The sequence below is a fragment of the Hemitrygon akajei genome, chromosome 7 (genome assembly GCF_048418815.1).
Source record: "Hemitrygon akajei chromosome 7, sHemAka1.3, whole genome shotgun sequence".
Classification (NCBI taxonomy): domain Eukaryota; kingdom Metazoa; phylum Chordata; class Chondrichthyes; order Myliobatiformes; family Dasyatidae; genus Hemitrygon; species Hemitrygon akajei.
In genome coordinates this window covers 134,424,304-134,440,920 of record NC_133130.1, presented here as the reverse complement: position 1 = coordinate 134,440,920, position 16,617 = coordinate 134,424,304, and the positions used below count along the sequence as shown (strand labels likewise).

Genomic DNA, 16,617 nt, shown 5'->3' with positions numbered 1-16,617 from the left:
TCCTATTAAACCCCACAGTGACCTCGGGTACAGCTTGTCTGATAGATTTCTTCCTCCTACCCATAAGCAAACCCCATCATTTTTTCCCAGCATGTCTTTTTCTCGCCCAGTTCTGACAATATGAATTATTATTCTGGTTCTTTCTTCCAGATGCTGCCTCACCTGCTGAGGTATTTTTTTTTTTAGCATTTTCTGGTGTTATCATTGCTGAAATAATGGCCATCATTCCTCTGGTTCCCAGTTGAATGGTACTGCCTTAATTCACAGGGGTACCTAAATCACTTAATGATGCAGCTTTCTGCTATCTCTATTTATCACTCTTCACTCCAAAGTGAACAACTTCATAGATTTGCCACTTTCCTATCACTAAGCCTATCCGTATTTCTCTATAAGCCATATCCTCCTCACCATTTGCCTTACTTGCCCCACCTTCACTTTTTGCATCATCCACAAACTTGGCTACAATGCAGTGACTTTCTTCCTCCAAGTTATTAAAACAGCTGGGTGTCAGCACCAATCCCTGTGGAGTCGCACAGGTTTCAATTTGCCAATCTGTAAATGGACCGCTCACCCCAACTTGCTGTTTCCAGCTAATTAACTAGCCCTGTTTCTTGTCTAGCAAAGTAACATTATGATGCATATTTTGAAAATCTAAATATCTTACATCTTGTAAATGTTAGCAGACCTAAATATTTTGTCCCCTGTTCTCCAGTTGGTCCCATAATAAGAGATCTGGGAAGCTCTCCTGAAAACCTCTATGGACATTTGAATGGCTACTGTGGCCAATTTAATTAACACAGTCTACATGAAGATTAAAGTAAATCATGATTACGGTGCTAGTCTAACCAACACCATCATTTACTGTCTGGGACCTGTACACAACTCCCATTCCTGTTATCTCTTGCTTCTTGCTAATTGCTTAGCAGCACCCAATGCCATCATTTAACACTACCCAACACCATCGTTTAACACCACCTAACATCATCTAACCAACACTATCGTTTACCACTCACCACCATCTAACACTATTGTTTAACACCACCCAATACCATCTAACCAATGCCATTGTTTAACATTACCCAACATCATCTAATCACTATCTATCTGACACCATCGTTTAACACTGCCCAACACCATCTAACCAACACTATCATTTAATACCTCCCAACACTATTTAACCTCTGCCATTGTTTAACACTACCCAACACTATCTAAACAATGCTATTGTTTACCACCCAACATCACCTAAACAATGCCATCATTTAACATCACCTAATGCCATGGTTTATTGTTTCGGACCTGTACACTACTCCCTTCACTGACTGTTATCCCTTGCTCCTTGCTAGCACCCAGTGGCATCTCAGCCCTCACAACTGTTCTCATTCCATCACTTAAAAAGCTCTGAGATAACTCTGCTATGCTTTCCTGTCAGTCCTTCCTAAAACTCAAACATCTTTGAATATTAAGCTCTCAGCCTTGATCTTTCTGTTACCGTAATGGCTTTTAAACCATACAGATCAATGATAATTAAACTTGAACTTGATACAGATCTATGTCTTCATTGATTTTGTTTCAGATACATTTAGATACAGACCTTTTAATTTTGTTTTCTTACCACTTTCCCACGTACTACTTCCCCCTGTTGGATAGGTTGTACCTCAGCAGAACCATGTGTTCCGCTTTTGCTTTCAATTTATGTATTTTCTTCCACCCTTGATTTCCTCTCCTGTAACTCTTGGTGAGGGACCATATACCTTCCATACTAACTTAAACTCACCCTAACACCACAAACAAATACTTCACATGGATATCAGCCTTGTCCATGTCTCGTGTACCAGCCTAGCATTTTCTCTGGAACAAGTCCTAAAGCCTCAGGAATTTAGATCCCACCTTCTGACATCTCTTCTTTAGTCTCATTTTATCTCACTCTCTATTTCTGCTGTCATTGGCATGTGGTCCTGGGTAATTCCTAGATTATTACTCTTCTCTTTGCTATAGATAATAATATCATACAGGGAAAATGATGGTAGGTAGCTTAAGGAAGGTAGCTGAGTGGCAAATGGATTTTAATGCAAGTATATGTGATGTGATCCACTTTGGAAAGTCAAGCACACTGTAAATGGTAGGAAACTAAGGAGTGTAATGGATCTCGGAGAATAAGTGTATAGTTCTTGAAACTGTCATCATAGGTAGACAAGGTGGTGAAAAAGGCCATCGGTCTGGGCATTGACATAGGAATTAGGTCACTTTGTTACAGTTGTATGTGACATTGGTGAGGTCACACCTAGAGTACTGTGTGTTTGGTTACTCTTTTATACGAAAGACATCACTGTGCTGGAAAGTGTGCAAAGAAGATTTACAAAAATGTTGAGGGCCTGTGTTCTAGGGAGAAGTTGGGTAAACTATGACTTTTTTCCATGGAGCACAGGAGACTGTGAGGTAATCACTATTAGGCTGAATGCACTGTCTTTTTCTCAGGGAAACAGAATCAAAATCTAGCAGTATATGTTTAAGATGAGAGGGGAAAAATTTAAAAGGGATCAATGAATGAGCTACCGGCAGGTACATTAACATGGACAGGTACACAGATTGTAAAGGTTTAGAGCAGTATGGGCCAAATACAGGGCAAATGAATCTAGCACAGGTGGACACCTTGGTCAAGATGGACAGAAGGGTGTGTTTCCTGGCCATATCGCTCTCAGACTCGATCAGTGTAACATCAGCTTCTCTATTCTCCCCACCAGTGACAAATTAGTTTCAGCACAAGTTTTTTGTTTTTATATTTAATGTCTCTGCAACAAAGTCAACAATCCCAAGTGGTTTCTTACCATCTCGTCAACTTATTCTGCCATTAGAGGATATGTGACTGGACACCCACCATCATGGGACTTCCCAGCAGAAACAGGCCAGTTCCCTAACTTCCTTGTCTCCAGTACACAATAATGCAATGAGTGTGCATTCCATCCACTGAAGACGAGGAAGGAGAGAAAAGGAAATCTCTTCTTGAGAAACAAATATTGTATATACAAGATAAAAAGCAGCAGATCTCAGCCACGTACAGTAACATCTGTGTTAAGGTTTTTAAGGAAGTTTTGTGTCGTGGCAGTTTTGGAGGTTCCTGATTCTCCCACCAGTAGTACAGGATGTTTAATTTTCACCATTTCTCCAAGCAGCCAATTGATACGCGTGGTGTCGACGGTGGGGACTGCAAAAAATTCAGCAAAGTTCAATAAGGTCACATCAGTTCATTTCAATACCTGCATTTACTGAGAATATTATTGTTGAGAATTCTTCCTGCCAATTATTTCTACCATTGTTACATTCACACCCAATGATTCACCCCCATTAGCCCCCCTCCACACTCCAGAGGTGGCAGTGCAGGAAGAAATTACAATTGACATATAAGCAGCTTGTCTTGGATTCTGATGTAGGAATATACTTAACAACATTTAAAAGGGGTGCACAATGGCTGATGCTGCTGCACCACAACTCGAGTGACGTGAGTTCGATACTTAGTGCATAGTTGGTATGTTCACTCTGTAACCACATGGATCAATTTAAAATAATTAACCTCCATTGCAAAATATATTTCTCCATTACCCTAAACAAAGTTTCTTTACGTTAACAAATTTTTATTCTGCTCATGAAGTGAAGTCAGCAAATCAGGCAGTGTTTATGAAGGGAAATAAACAGTCAATACTTCAGCCTGAGACCCTTCATTAGGACAATGTGAACCATCAACTGTTTATTCCTCTCCATAGATGCTGCCTGACCTGCTGAGTTCCTCCAGCATTTTGTGCGTGTTGCTCTGGATTTTCAGCATCTGCAGAGTCTCTTTAGTCTCTCTGGTGAAGTGGAGCGTGCATAAACACAAACAGAAACTCCAAAATATCTATCAACACTCAAGGATGTGTACTTAGCCCACTGCTCTACTCTCGCTATATCCATGATTGTGTGGTTAGGCACAGTTCAAATGGCATATATAAATTTGCTAATGACACAACTATTGTTGGTATAACTTTAAATGGTGATGTGGAGGTGTACCAGAGTAGGACAGACCAGCTGGTTGAGTTCAAAAGTTCAAAGTTCAAAGTAAATTTATCATCAAGGTACAAAGTACAAGTGCCTTAAATGTTGTTAATGTACCTGCCTCAACCACATATACATCATATACAATCCTGAGATTCAGTTTCTTGAGGGCATAAACAAAAAAATCAATAGCTATAATAGAATCAATAAAAGACCACACCAATAGGGCAGAAAACCAGTGTGCAAAAGGCAACGACAGTACAAATACAAAAATAAAGAAATAATAAAAATAAATAAACAAACAATAAATATCAAGAGGGACATTAACTGTTCCTGAACCTGACGGTGTGAGTCCTGAGGCTCCTGTACTTTTTCCTGATGGCAGCAGTGAGAAGAGAGCAAGATCTGGATGGTGGGGGTCCTTGATGATGATAAGCATGGACAGCACTCCACGTTCAATAGTAGGGAGGGCTTTACCTGTGATGAACTAGGCCATATCCAATAATTTTTATAGGATTTTCCATTCAAGAGCATTGGTGTTTCCATACCAGGCTGGGATACAGCCAGTCAATATACTCTCCATTACACATCTATAGAAGTTTGTCAAAATTTTAGATGCCATGCTAAATCTTTGCAAACTTCTAAGGAAGCAGAGGTGTTGCCATGCTTTCTTCATAATTGCACTTACTTGCTGGGCCCAGGATCAGTCCTCTGAAATGATAGAACTAAGGAATTTAAAGTTACTTACCCTCTCCATCTCTGATCTCCTAAGAGGACTGGCTCATGGACCTCCAGTTTCATCCTCCTGAAGTCAATAATCAGCTCCTTAGCCTTGCTGACATTGAGTAAGAGGTTGTTGTTGTTGTGACACCACTCAGCCCGATTTTCAATCTCCCTCCTATATGCTTATTCATCACTGCCTTTGATTCGGCCAACAACAGTGCTGTTGCCAGCAAACTTAGATATGGCATTGAAGCTATGCTTAGCCTCACAGTTATAAGTGTAAAGCATGTAGAGCAGGGGGCTAAGCACACAGCCTTGTGGTGCACCAGTGCTGACGGTGACTGTGGAGGAGATGTTGTTGCTAATCCAAACTGACTGGGGTCTGCAAGTGAGAAAATTGAGGATCCAATTGCACAAGGAGGTATTGAGACCAAGGTCTTGAAGCTTATTAATTAGTTTTGAGGGGATGATGGTACTAAATGCAGATGTCTGCATCTTTGCTCTCCAGATGTTCCAGGATTGAGTGAAGAGCCATTGAAATTACGTCTGCTGTGGACCTGTTGTACCTGTAAGCAAACTGGAGTGGATCCAAGTCACTTCTCAGGCAGGAGTTGATATATTTTATCACCAACCCCTCAAAACACTTCATCACAGTGGATGTGAGTTATACTGGACGATAATCATTGTGACAGTTACCATATTTTTTTAATGCACCAGTATAATTGAAGCCTGCTTGAAACAGGTGGGTACCTGAAGACTGCCAAAGTGAGGGGTTAAAGATATCAGTGAACTCTCCAGTCAGTTGATCAGTACAGGTCTTTAGTACTCAGCCAGGTGTCCCATTTTGGCTGGATGCTTCCCTTAGGTTCAACTCCTGAACGATGCTCTCAGGTCAGCCTCAGAGACTGAAATCACAGGGATATCCGAGGCTATGAGAGATCATGACAGTTCCTCCATGTTTTGACAATCAAAACAAGCATAGAAATGGTGTCATAGCAATAGCCTTTCACTTAACTTCAGTAAGACAATGGAATCGATTGTGGACCTGGAAAAGCTACTCAAGGGAACATACACCATCAAGGGATCAGAAGAGGAAAGGGTGAAGTTCTTGGGTGTCAACATCTCTCGAAGAACTATTCTGGGCTCAACCTATTGATGCAATTATGGAGAAGACATAATAGCAGCTATATTTCATTAGGAGTTTGAGGAAAATGGGTATGTCACCAAAGACACTCAAATATTTCCACAGACGTACTGTGGAGAACATTCTAACTGGTTGCATCACCATCTGGTATGGAGGGCCATTGCACAGGATTGGAATAAGCTGCAGAAAGTTGTAAACTCTGCCAGCTCCATCATAGGCACTTGCCTCCCCAGCATGCAGGACATCTTCAAAAGGCAAAGTTTCAAAAAAGTGGCATCTGTCATTAAGGAACCCCGTCACTCAGGAAATGTCCTCTTCTCATTGCTGGAGGAGGTAAAGGAGCCTGAAGACACATACTCAACATTTCAGGAATAGCTTTTTTCCCTCTGCCATCAGATTTCTGAATGGACAATGAACCCATGAACACTCCCCTTGGTTCTGTCATTGATAATCAACTATTCAAACTGTTACATGGAAAGACAATGACTTACCAAGAATATCTAAAAATTTTACTTCAGGGTTGTGGATATACTTAGACACAAGGCTAGACCATGGAACCCATTTCAGCTTCTTGTCATCAAAATGAAAATCATAAAGAGTTGGTAGCTGGCCTGTAATAAACAACACAACTCAGCCTCTTGCATCTAATCATACAGAGATATAAATACAAAAACCTGCCCCTTCTGGAATGGAAGCTCCACTCCACTCATAGAGTCAACAGTCAATTAAGCATATTGGGGTAGCAGTAGAAGCATATTGGAGTAGCCAGTCATATCTTTGCTTTTCGTCATAAGGGAAAATCTCCTCTCAGCATGTTTGTCAAAGTTCTCAGAACCTTATAGGTTTTACTAAACTTACTCCTCACTCTTCTAAACTGCAAGTCCTATTACTCAGCCTTCCTTTATAAAACATAATGCCTTGATCTCAGGAAGCCTCTTGGCACTGCCTCCAATGAGAGTTTATCCTTTTTTTAATAATGACACCATGCTGTATGTGGTGTCATCAACATCCTGCAAACTGCAGAAAGACTTCTCTATATTCCCTTTCCTAATTGATTATCACATCTGTTAGCATTGTGCATAATCTGTAAGGACACAAAGATCTCTTCCTGCTCAAACACTCAGAGGCCTTCCCCCATTTTTGCTTTGCTAATATTCTAATCTCATGTGAAAAAAACTGGGAACTTTTTGGATGATTTTAAGAGAATAACTCTATTAACATCAACCAATTGCATTTGTTTTTTGATGTCATAATAACAGGCATGAAGATGCTTTCCAAAGTGGCTGATATCTTACACTTAACTGATGTCCAATGATGGGATCAAACATGAATAGCCTCCTTCTCTGCTGTCATTCCTCCCTTTCTTGGTGGCCTTCACTAACTCCATACCCTCCCCTATATCACCAGCTTCTTCCGGCCCCTGTGCACCCCGCTGTTAAGCTCTGAGGTAAGTTACTCCCAGAATAGTTCAGAGAGAGACTGATAGGGAAGTGAGAGACAACAAGCCTCAGGAAGTGAAGGACTTGGACTGATGGCAATGCTCTGAGAACCAATGCATTCAATGGGCCAAATAGATTCTTGCTGCATTGTAAGGAAGCCTGAGATACCAAAGTAAGGGCTGAATGAAAAACACAGTTCATGAACCAGTGGCTGTGCAGAGAGTGCTGCTGTCGCATCACCTTGGTTCCCCTGAGATCTCCAGTGCTGCCTACATGGAGATGGCATATTAGACCATAAGACATAGGAACATAATGAGTCCATTTGGCCCATCAAGTCTACTCCGCCATTTCATAATGGTTGATCCATTTTTCCTCTCAGCCCCAATCTCCTGCCTTCCCCATATCTCTTCATGCTCAAAAATCTATCAACCTCTGCCTTAAATATACTGTACATATATATTTACAGCTCCACAGCTGCCAGTGGCAAAGAATTCCACAGATTTACCACTCCCTGGCTAAAAAAAAAATTATTTCTCATCTCCGTTCTAAAAGGATGCCACTCTATTTTGAGGCTATATCATCTGGTCTTAGATTCCCCCACCATAGGAAACATCCTCTCCACATCCACTCTATCAAGGCCTTTCACCATTCGACAGGTTTCAATGAGGTCACCTCTCATTCTTCTGAATTTCAGTGAGTATAGGCTCAGAGCCTTCAAACACTCTTCATATGATAAGCTGTCAATCCTGGAATCATTTCCATGAACTTCTTTTGAACCCTCTCCAGTTTCAGCACGTCCGTTTTAAGATAGGGGGCCCAAAACAGCTCACAATACTCCGTGAGGCCTCACCAGTGCTTTATAAATTCTCAACATTATATCCTTGCTAGTCCTCTTGAAATGAATGCTGACATTACATTTGCCTTCCTCACTACAGACTCAACCTGCAAATTAACCTTTAGGAAATTTGCATTTCCTAAATACATGAAGATATTCTTTATGTATTCTCCCAGCATCGTTTTCCCGTGGGTGCCTCAGTTTCCTCCAGATTCCAAAAACAGTTCAGTTAATTGGCTATTGTAAATTCCCCTAATGTAGACAGCTGGTAAAGAATAAGGGGGAGCATATAGGGAGAGAGTTTAAAAGAAGCAAGTGGTGGCTGTTGACACATTTTGTGCGCCACAGTTCCTGAGGAGACACCAGATTGCATAGGAGAGTTTAAATGAAGTGAGCAGGGGATTTGACACATTTTACTGCCACAGCTCCCAAGGAAACATTGGATTGTATATAATAAGACACTTGGCAATGGCCAACATAAAGGAGTTAGGTTTAAGTAGAGTGGCCATTGTGTGAGTGGGCCAGTGTTAAGAGTGGAGAGTTGAGGCTTTGGCTCATAGAAGTTCTGGCAAGGAGGGGCGCAGCACATAGATACATTTTTTTTTCATTATTAATTCTTTCTTTCTTATTGCACATTTCGAGCAGTGGGCATGCCAAGCAGGATAGAGCAATTCCCCTTTGGGGTGCAGGGAGGCAGGAGGATCGATCTCCTGTGCCACTAATAACTATACCTGCAAGAAGTTCATCCAGCTCGAGCTTCCAACAGTCCACATTAAGATTTTGGAGCTGAATGAACTCCGGATCATTCAGGAGACTGAGGGGTTGACAAGCAGGGTGTACATGCAGATAGTTACCCTCAAGGTACAGGACACAGGCAACTGGGTTAACTGGGTGATCATCACAAGAGGGTATGAGGAGAGGCAGCCATGCAGAGTACCTCTGTGGCCATTTCCCACAATGACACTTTGGTTACTATCGGGGGGGGGGGGCGTGACTTAACACAGGAAAGCCACAGCAGTCAGGACTCTGGCATTGTCTGGCTCTGTTGGTCAGAAGGGAAGGGGGGGGGGGGAAGAAGAAGCCTGCTGTAGTGATAGAGAATTCATTGGTTAGGAGAAAAGAAAGGAGGTTCTGTGGATCCTGGATGGTTTGTTGCCTCTTGGGTGGTAGGGTCAGGGACATTTTGGATCAAGTCAGCAGCATTCTTCAGTGGGAAGGTGAGCAGCCAGAGGTTGTGGTTCATGCTGATATCAATGGCATGTGTACGATGGGTGACGAGGTCCTGAAAAGTGAGTCCAAGGAGTTAGGTGCTAAGCTAAAGGAGAGGACCCCCAGCATTGTGATCTCAGGATTGGTACTCATGCCATGTCCTAGTGAAGCCAGTAATAGGAAGATCATATAGTTTAACATGTGACTAAGGAGTTGTTGCAGAAGGGAGGGCATAAGACTTTTGGATCATTGGGGTCTTTTCCAGAGAAGGTGTGATCGTGTAGATAGCCACAGGCTTTTTCCCAGGGCTGAAACGGCTAACATGAGGGGACATAGTTTTAACGTGCTTGTAAGTAGGTACGGAGGGGATGTCAGTGATAAGTTTTTCTCACAGAGAGTGGTAGGTGTGTGGAATACACTGCCAGCAATGGTGGGGGAGGTGGATACAGTAGTGTCTTTTAAGAGACTCTTAGATGGGTACATGGAGCTTAGAAAAACAGAGGGCTATGCGGTAGGGTAACTCTGGGTAGTTTCTAGAGTAGGTTATATGGTCGGCAGAACATGGTGGGCTGTAATGTGCTGTAGATTTCTATGTTCTACATACAGAAGGGACGGGGTACTAATATCCTAGTGGGAAGGTCTGCTAGTGCTGTATGGAGGTGAGGTGGGGGGGGGGGGGGGGGGGAGGTTTAAACTAGAGTTGCAGGGGGATGGGAACCAGAGCACCAGAAGATAGTGGAGTGGCTGTGGAGAAACATGTTTTTAAGCCTACATAAAAAGTCAGGAATTGAAAGATCGAGTGTGGTGGGACTAATGTGCTGCATATATTTCAATGCAAGGAGTATTGTAGGAAAGCCGCATGAACTTAGGGCATGATTCAGCATGTGGAATTACGACATTGTAGCCATTAGTGTCACAGGACGGGCAGAACTGGCTGTTCACTGATCTGGGAGCTCATTGTTTTACATGTGATAGAGCAGGAGGGATTAAAGGGGTGGGCTGGCATTACTAGTTCAGTGAAAATGTCACAGCAATGCTCCGTCAGGACAGACTGGAGAGCTCGTTTAGTGAGGCTTCATGGGTAGAAATGATGAATAAGAAAGGTGTAAGTAACCACATTAATAGGACATATATCATATACCACCCAACAATTCTCAGAATTTAGAGGAGCAAATTTGTAGCGAGATCGTAGACTGTTGCAAGAAACATAAAGTTGTAATAGTAACTTTCCACATAATTACTGGGACTCCCGTACTAGAAAAGGACTGGATGGAAAAGAGTTTGTCCCATCAGGAAAGTTTCCTTAATCAGTACATAGAAGTCCGAACTAGATAGAGTGTGATATTTGATCTCCTATTAGGGAATGAGACAGGGCAGATGACAGAAGTTAGTGTAGGAGAACACTTTGCATCTAGTGATCATAATGCCATTAGCTTCGAGGAAAAACATAGGCCTGGTCCTTAGGTTGAGATTCCAAATTGAAGAAAGGTCAATTTTGATGATATCAGAAAGGATCTGGAAAGTGTGCATTAGGAGAGGTTGTTTTCTGGCAAAGGTGTACTTGGTAATTAGGAGGCCTTCAGAGTGAAAATTTGAGAGTACAGAGTTTTTATGCTCCTGTCAGAATAAGCAGCAAGGATAACAGTTAGGATCTTTGGTTTCTGAGAGATATTCAAGCCCTGGTTAAAAAAAAGAGATGTATAACAGGTATAGGCAGGTAGGAACAAATGAGGTGCTAATGGAGTATAAGAAATACAAGAGAACACTTAAGGCAAACAGGGCTAAAAGAAGACATGAAGTTGCTCTAGCAGACAAGGTGAAGGGGAATCCTAAGGACTTCTACAAATATATTAAGAGCAAAAGGATAACAAAGAACAAAATTGGTCCTCTGGAAGATCAGAGTGGTGATCTATGTGTGGAGTTGAAAGACACGGGGGAGATCTTAAATAGATTCTTTGCAGGAGATGGACACTGAATCTATATAATATGGCAGTGATGTCATGGAGTCTATACCCATTACAGAGGAAGAGGTCTTGTGGCAAATTAGGGTGGATAAATCTCCAGGGCTTGAGAACATGTTCCCTCTGACCCTATGGGAGGCAACTGCAGAAATTGATGGAGCCTAGCAGAGGTATTTAAAACATCCTTAGCCATGGGTGATATGACGGAGGATTGAGGGATAGCTAACGTTGTTCTGTTGTTTAAGAAAGGCTCTAAGAATAAGTCAGGAAATTATTGGCCAATGAGCCTGACATCAGTAGTGGGAAAGTTATTGGAAGTTATTGTAAGAGACTGGACATAATAAGTATTTGGATAGGCAGGGACTGATTGGGGACAGTCAACATGGCTTTGTGTGTGTTAAATCATGTCTAACCAGTCTTAGAGTTTGTCGAGGAAGTTACCAGGAAAGTTGATGAAGGCAAGGTAGTGGATGTGGTCTGCATGAACTTTAGCAAGGCCTTTGACAAGGTCCCGCATAGAAGGTTGGTCAAAAAAGTTCATTTGCTTGGCATTCAAGATGAGGTATTAAATTGGATTAGACATTGGCTTCACGTTAGAAGCCAGAGGTCGGTTTTAGAAGCCTCTGACGGGAGGCCTGTGACTAGTGGTGTGCTGGTCCGTTGTTGTTTGTCATCCAAATAAACATTCTTGATGATAATGTGGTAAACTGGATCAGAAAATTTGTGGATGACACCAAGATAGAGGGTGTCATGGACAATGAGGAAGACTATCAAAGCTTGCAGCGGAATCTAGACCAGCTGGAAAAAATGGCAGGTGGAATTTAAAGCAGACAAGTATAAGGTGTTGCACTTTGGGAGGTCTTACAGTGAGCGGTAGGGTACTGAGGAATGCAGTAGATCAAAAGGATCTGGGAATACAGATCAATAATTACTTGAAAATGGCATAACAGGTAGATAAGGTTGTAAAGAAAGCTTTTGGTACATTGGCCATAAATCAATGTATTAAGTACAGGAGATGGGATGTTATATTGAAATTGTATAAGGCATTGGTGAGGCCTAATCAGGAGTATTGTGTCCAGTTTTAGTCACCTACCTGCAGGAAAGATTTAAGTAATGAGAGAGTACAGAGTAAATTTACAAGGCTGTTGCCAAGACTTGAGTACTTGCGTTATAGGGAAAGGTTGAATAGGTCAGGACTTTGTTCCTTAGAATGTAGAAGATTTGGGGGGAGATTTCATAAAAGTATACAAAATTATTAGGGATATAGATAGGGTAAATGCAAGCAGGCTTCTTCCACTGGGTTTGGTTAAGACTACAACTAGAGGTCATGGATTAAGGGAGAAAGGTGAAAATGTTTAAAAGGAACATGAGGAGGAACTTCTTCACTCAGAGGGTGGTGAGAGTGCGGAACAAGCTGCCAGCAGAAGTGGTGAAGATGGCGTTGGTTTCAAAATTTAAGAGAAATTTGGATAGATATATGGATGGGAGGGGTATGAAGGGCTATGTTGTGGGTGCAGGTTGATGGGACTAGGCAGTTTAATGGTTCAGCACAGACTTGATGGGCTGAGGAGCTTATTTCTGTGCTGTAGTTCATTAATTGATGGGCACATGAGATGAGGCAGGAGATGGGATTGGTGGCAATGCTCTGAGAGTAAGTATTGACTCAAAGGCTGAATGGTATCCCGGGTGTAAAAAAAAATATTTAAGCCAATATAAAGAAGTGAGGTGTAAGCAGAGTTCTCACTGTGGGAGTGGTAATTCTTGGAGTGAAGCAGTGTTAGAGTGGTCAAGCCTTGGCTCAACAGGCTTTGGCGAGAATAGGCAGAGATTATGTGTGCTAGGTCATTTGTTATTATTTGTTTTGATTGTCGAATGTGAGGTTGAGAAGTTGGAGCCAAAGGTATAACAAGCTCAGCATGAAGAGGCAGAGTAAGAGATCTAGGTGAGTACCAACTGAAGGTTTCAGAGATAAGACAGAGGTAGGAACTGCAGCAATTCAAGAGGGCAGCAAGAAATGTTAACCTTAACAGTGACACCCACATCCCACAAGCAAAACAAACCGGATGGAATTTTCTAATCCACCTGACATTATCCTGTGTCTACAGCAATCTTACTTTTTCAATGTAGAGTATATATACTGTTTTCGGTTGAATGACAAAATATTGCATGAGGTTCTTACCAGGTAATTCTCCTGGGCCAGCAAAGACATTCGAAGTTTCAACTGTTGACATACTGGCAAGACGTTTAACATACTCATCAAATTTTGTCCTTCCATGCTCCAGAAGACAGGCCCCCAGAGAGCAATACAAGGCCTCAATAAAGTAGCATTCTAGTACTTCAAAGCTATCCACCTCTTTGTCCAGCAAACAATCCAACATCTTGGTGAGTTGGGTAACCTAAAGGGAAATGATTCAAAGCACATCTTAATTCTGGCTGCAGCAGACCATCAATTTATGTTTGAATCTACAAACGCTTGTAGTTAGACAAAACATACTGGAAATTTCAATCATGGTATGCAAATGGTAATTGGTAACAGAATTGTAAAGCTACTACTTTGCTTTATTCTCTACATCACTGAAATTTGTGCAACCTAAGACTCCATGCCCTACCCTGAAACCCCAAACCCCACCCCACCATTACGTGCTATTTTACACTCCCTTCAGAGTATCAGAGCCCTGCTGTTCAATCGATCAGAGCTGATGCAATACTGTCTCCATCCATTACAGGCTCACCCCAATTGACATCAATGGATCTGGCTGAGAGGGTGAACAGCTTTAAGTTCTTTGGTATACACATCAACGAGGACCTTACTTGGTTTGTACATACTGACTGTATAGTGAAAAAAGCACAGCAGCGCCTCTTTCACCTCAGACTGTTAAAAAAGTTCAGCATGAGTCCCCAAATCCTAAGGACTTTCCACAGGGGCACAATTGAAGGCTTCCTGCTGTACCACTGCCTAGTATGGGAACTGTACTTCCCTCAATCGCAGGACACTGCAGAGAGTGGTACGGACAGCCCAGTGAACCTGTGGATGTGAACTTCCCGCTATTTAGGACATTTACAGTGACACGTGCATAAAAGGGTCTGAAGGATCATTGGGGACCCAAGTCACCCCAAGCACAAACTGTTCCAGCTGCTACCATCCAGGAAACGGTACCGCAGCATAAAGGCCAGGACCAACAGGCTCTGGGACAGCTTCTTCCACCAGGCCATTATACAGATTAATTCACGCTGACACAATTGTATTTCTAGGCTATATTGACTGTTCTGTTGCATATCTTACTGAACATTCTATTTATTACAAATTACTATATTTGCACATTGCACATTCAGATGGAGACGTTACACAAAATGTTCTACTCCTCATGTACGTGAAGGATGTAAGAAATAAAGTCAATTCAATTCAATTCAATCCTCTGATTCTCTTTGTGTCCGACATTCCACAGTTCTCAATCCTGACCTGACACAGCTTTCTTGAACACCTGATCTCAGTCCTTGGTAATATTTCTCATCTCCTAAGATGGCTGCCCTGGAATAAATAGACTCTCTATGTTTACCACATCAATCCCTTTCAGAATCCTAAACACGTTGCTCTTTGAAACTTCAGTGGGTAAGTTAATCCACTAAATCTCCATCAAAGTTCCAACTTTTCTTTCCAAAAATAAGCAAGCATACTGTACTGCTTAGTGTTTTTCTTGCTCTTTTTATGGCTTTTGAGTTTTGTACAATTCTTTCCTTGCTTGCATAATCCTTCTACAACATGAATAATGTTCAAGTTACTTCTATTAACTTGGACAAATACAATAGCTACATGGGAAAAGTACTTGCAGGTTCCCCGTTAGTCACACACCATCCTGACATGAAAATATATAACTATTTCATCTTTGCAGTGGTATGAGAGAGGAGTTGGTCAAAGTAAATTGAAAGGAGATGCTGGCAGGGATGACAGCAGAGCTGCAATGGCTTGAGTTTCTGGGAAAATGAGGGAAGTGCAGGATAGACGTAATTCAAAAACAAAGATATACTCAAATGGAAACACAGCTCAGCTGTCGCTGATGAGGGAAGTCAAAGCTAATGTAACAGCAAAAGAGAGGGCATACAACAAAGTAAAATTAGTGGGAAGACAGAGGGTTGGGAAGATTTTAAACCTGCAGAAAGCAACTTAAAGAATCATCAGGAGGGAAAAGATGAAATATGAAAGCAAGTTAGCAAATATTAGCAAACTGGTTAGAAAAAACTTCAAGTATGTAAAAAATAAGAGAGGTGAGTAGATACAGGACCACTAGAAAATGAGGCCACAGAAATAATAATGGAGGACAAGGAGATGGCAGATGAACTAAATGAGTATTTTGCACCAGTCTTCACTGTGTAAGACACTAGCAGTGTGCCAGGTGTTGAACTGTGTGAGGGAAGAGAAGTGAGTGCACTTACTATTACAAGGGAGAAGGTGCTCAAAAAACCAAAAATCCTAAAGGTGCATAAGTCACTCAGACCAGATGAACTGCAGTTCTGCAAGAGTTAGCAGTAGAGATTGTGGGGACATTAGTAGTGACCTTTCAAGAATCATTGGACTCTGGCAGGGTTCCGAAGGACTGAAAAATTGCAAAATTACTCCATTCTTTAAGAAAGGAGGGAGGCAGCACAAAGGAAATTATGGATCAGTTAGCCTGACCTCAGTGGCTGGGAAGATGTTGGAGTCAATTTTTATGGATTAGTTTATGGAGTACTTGTGACACAGGACAAGATAGAACAAAGTCAGCATGGTTTCCTTAATGGAAAATCTTGCCTGACGAACCTGTTGGAATTCTTTGAGGAGATTACAAGTAGGATAGATAAAGGGAACGCAGTGGATGTTGTATATTTGGATTTTCAGAAGGCCTTTGACAAGGTGCAACACAAGAGGCTGATTATCAATTTAAGAACCCATGGTATTACAAGAAAGTTACCTGCATGGTTAGTAGGAGACAGTGAGTGGGGATAAAACTATCCTTTTCTGGTTGGCTGCCAGTGACTTGTGGTGTTCTGCAGGAGCTGGCGTTGGGAATGGTTCTTTTTATGCTGTACATCAATGATTTAGATGATGGAATAGATGGCTTTGTTGCTAAGTTTGCAGATAATATGTAGATTGGTGGAGGGGCAGGCAGTGTTGAGGAAACAGGTAGGCTGCAGAAGGACTTAGACAGATTAGGAGAATGGGCAAGAAAGTGGCAAATGAAATACCATGCTGAAAAATACATGGTCATGCACTTTGTTAGTAGAAATAAATGTGCAGACTAT

The 16,617-nt window shown here is 41.8% G+C and overlaps 1 protein-coding gene across 1 annotated transcript in view; it reads right to left on the bottom strand.

Annotated features, from left to right (window-relative positions):
• dnah10 (dynein axonemal heavy chain 10) overlaps window positions 1-16,617 on the bottom strand; it is a 281,462-nt gene that overhangs the window by 94,157 nt on the left and 170,688 nt on the right. Inside the window, exons 43-45 of the mRNA XM_073052027.1 lie at window positions 13,520-13,736; window positions 6,388-6,507; window positions 3,060-3,205 (exon numbers count right to left, since the gene is read on the bottom strand). Coding sequence (XP_072908128.1) covers window positions 3,060-3,205; window positions 6,388-6,507; window positions 13,520-13,736 — 483 coding nt within the window. The remainder of the gene's footprint in view (window positions 1-3,059; window positions 3,206-6,387; window positions 6,508-13,519; window positions 13,737-16,617) is intronic.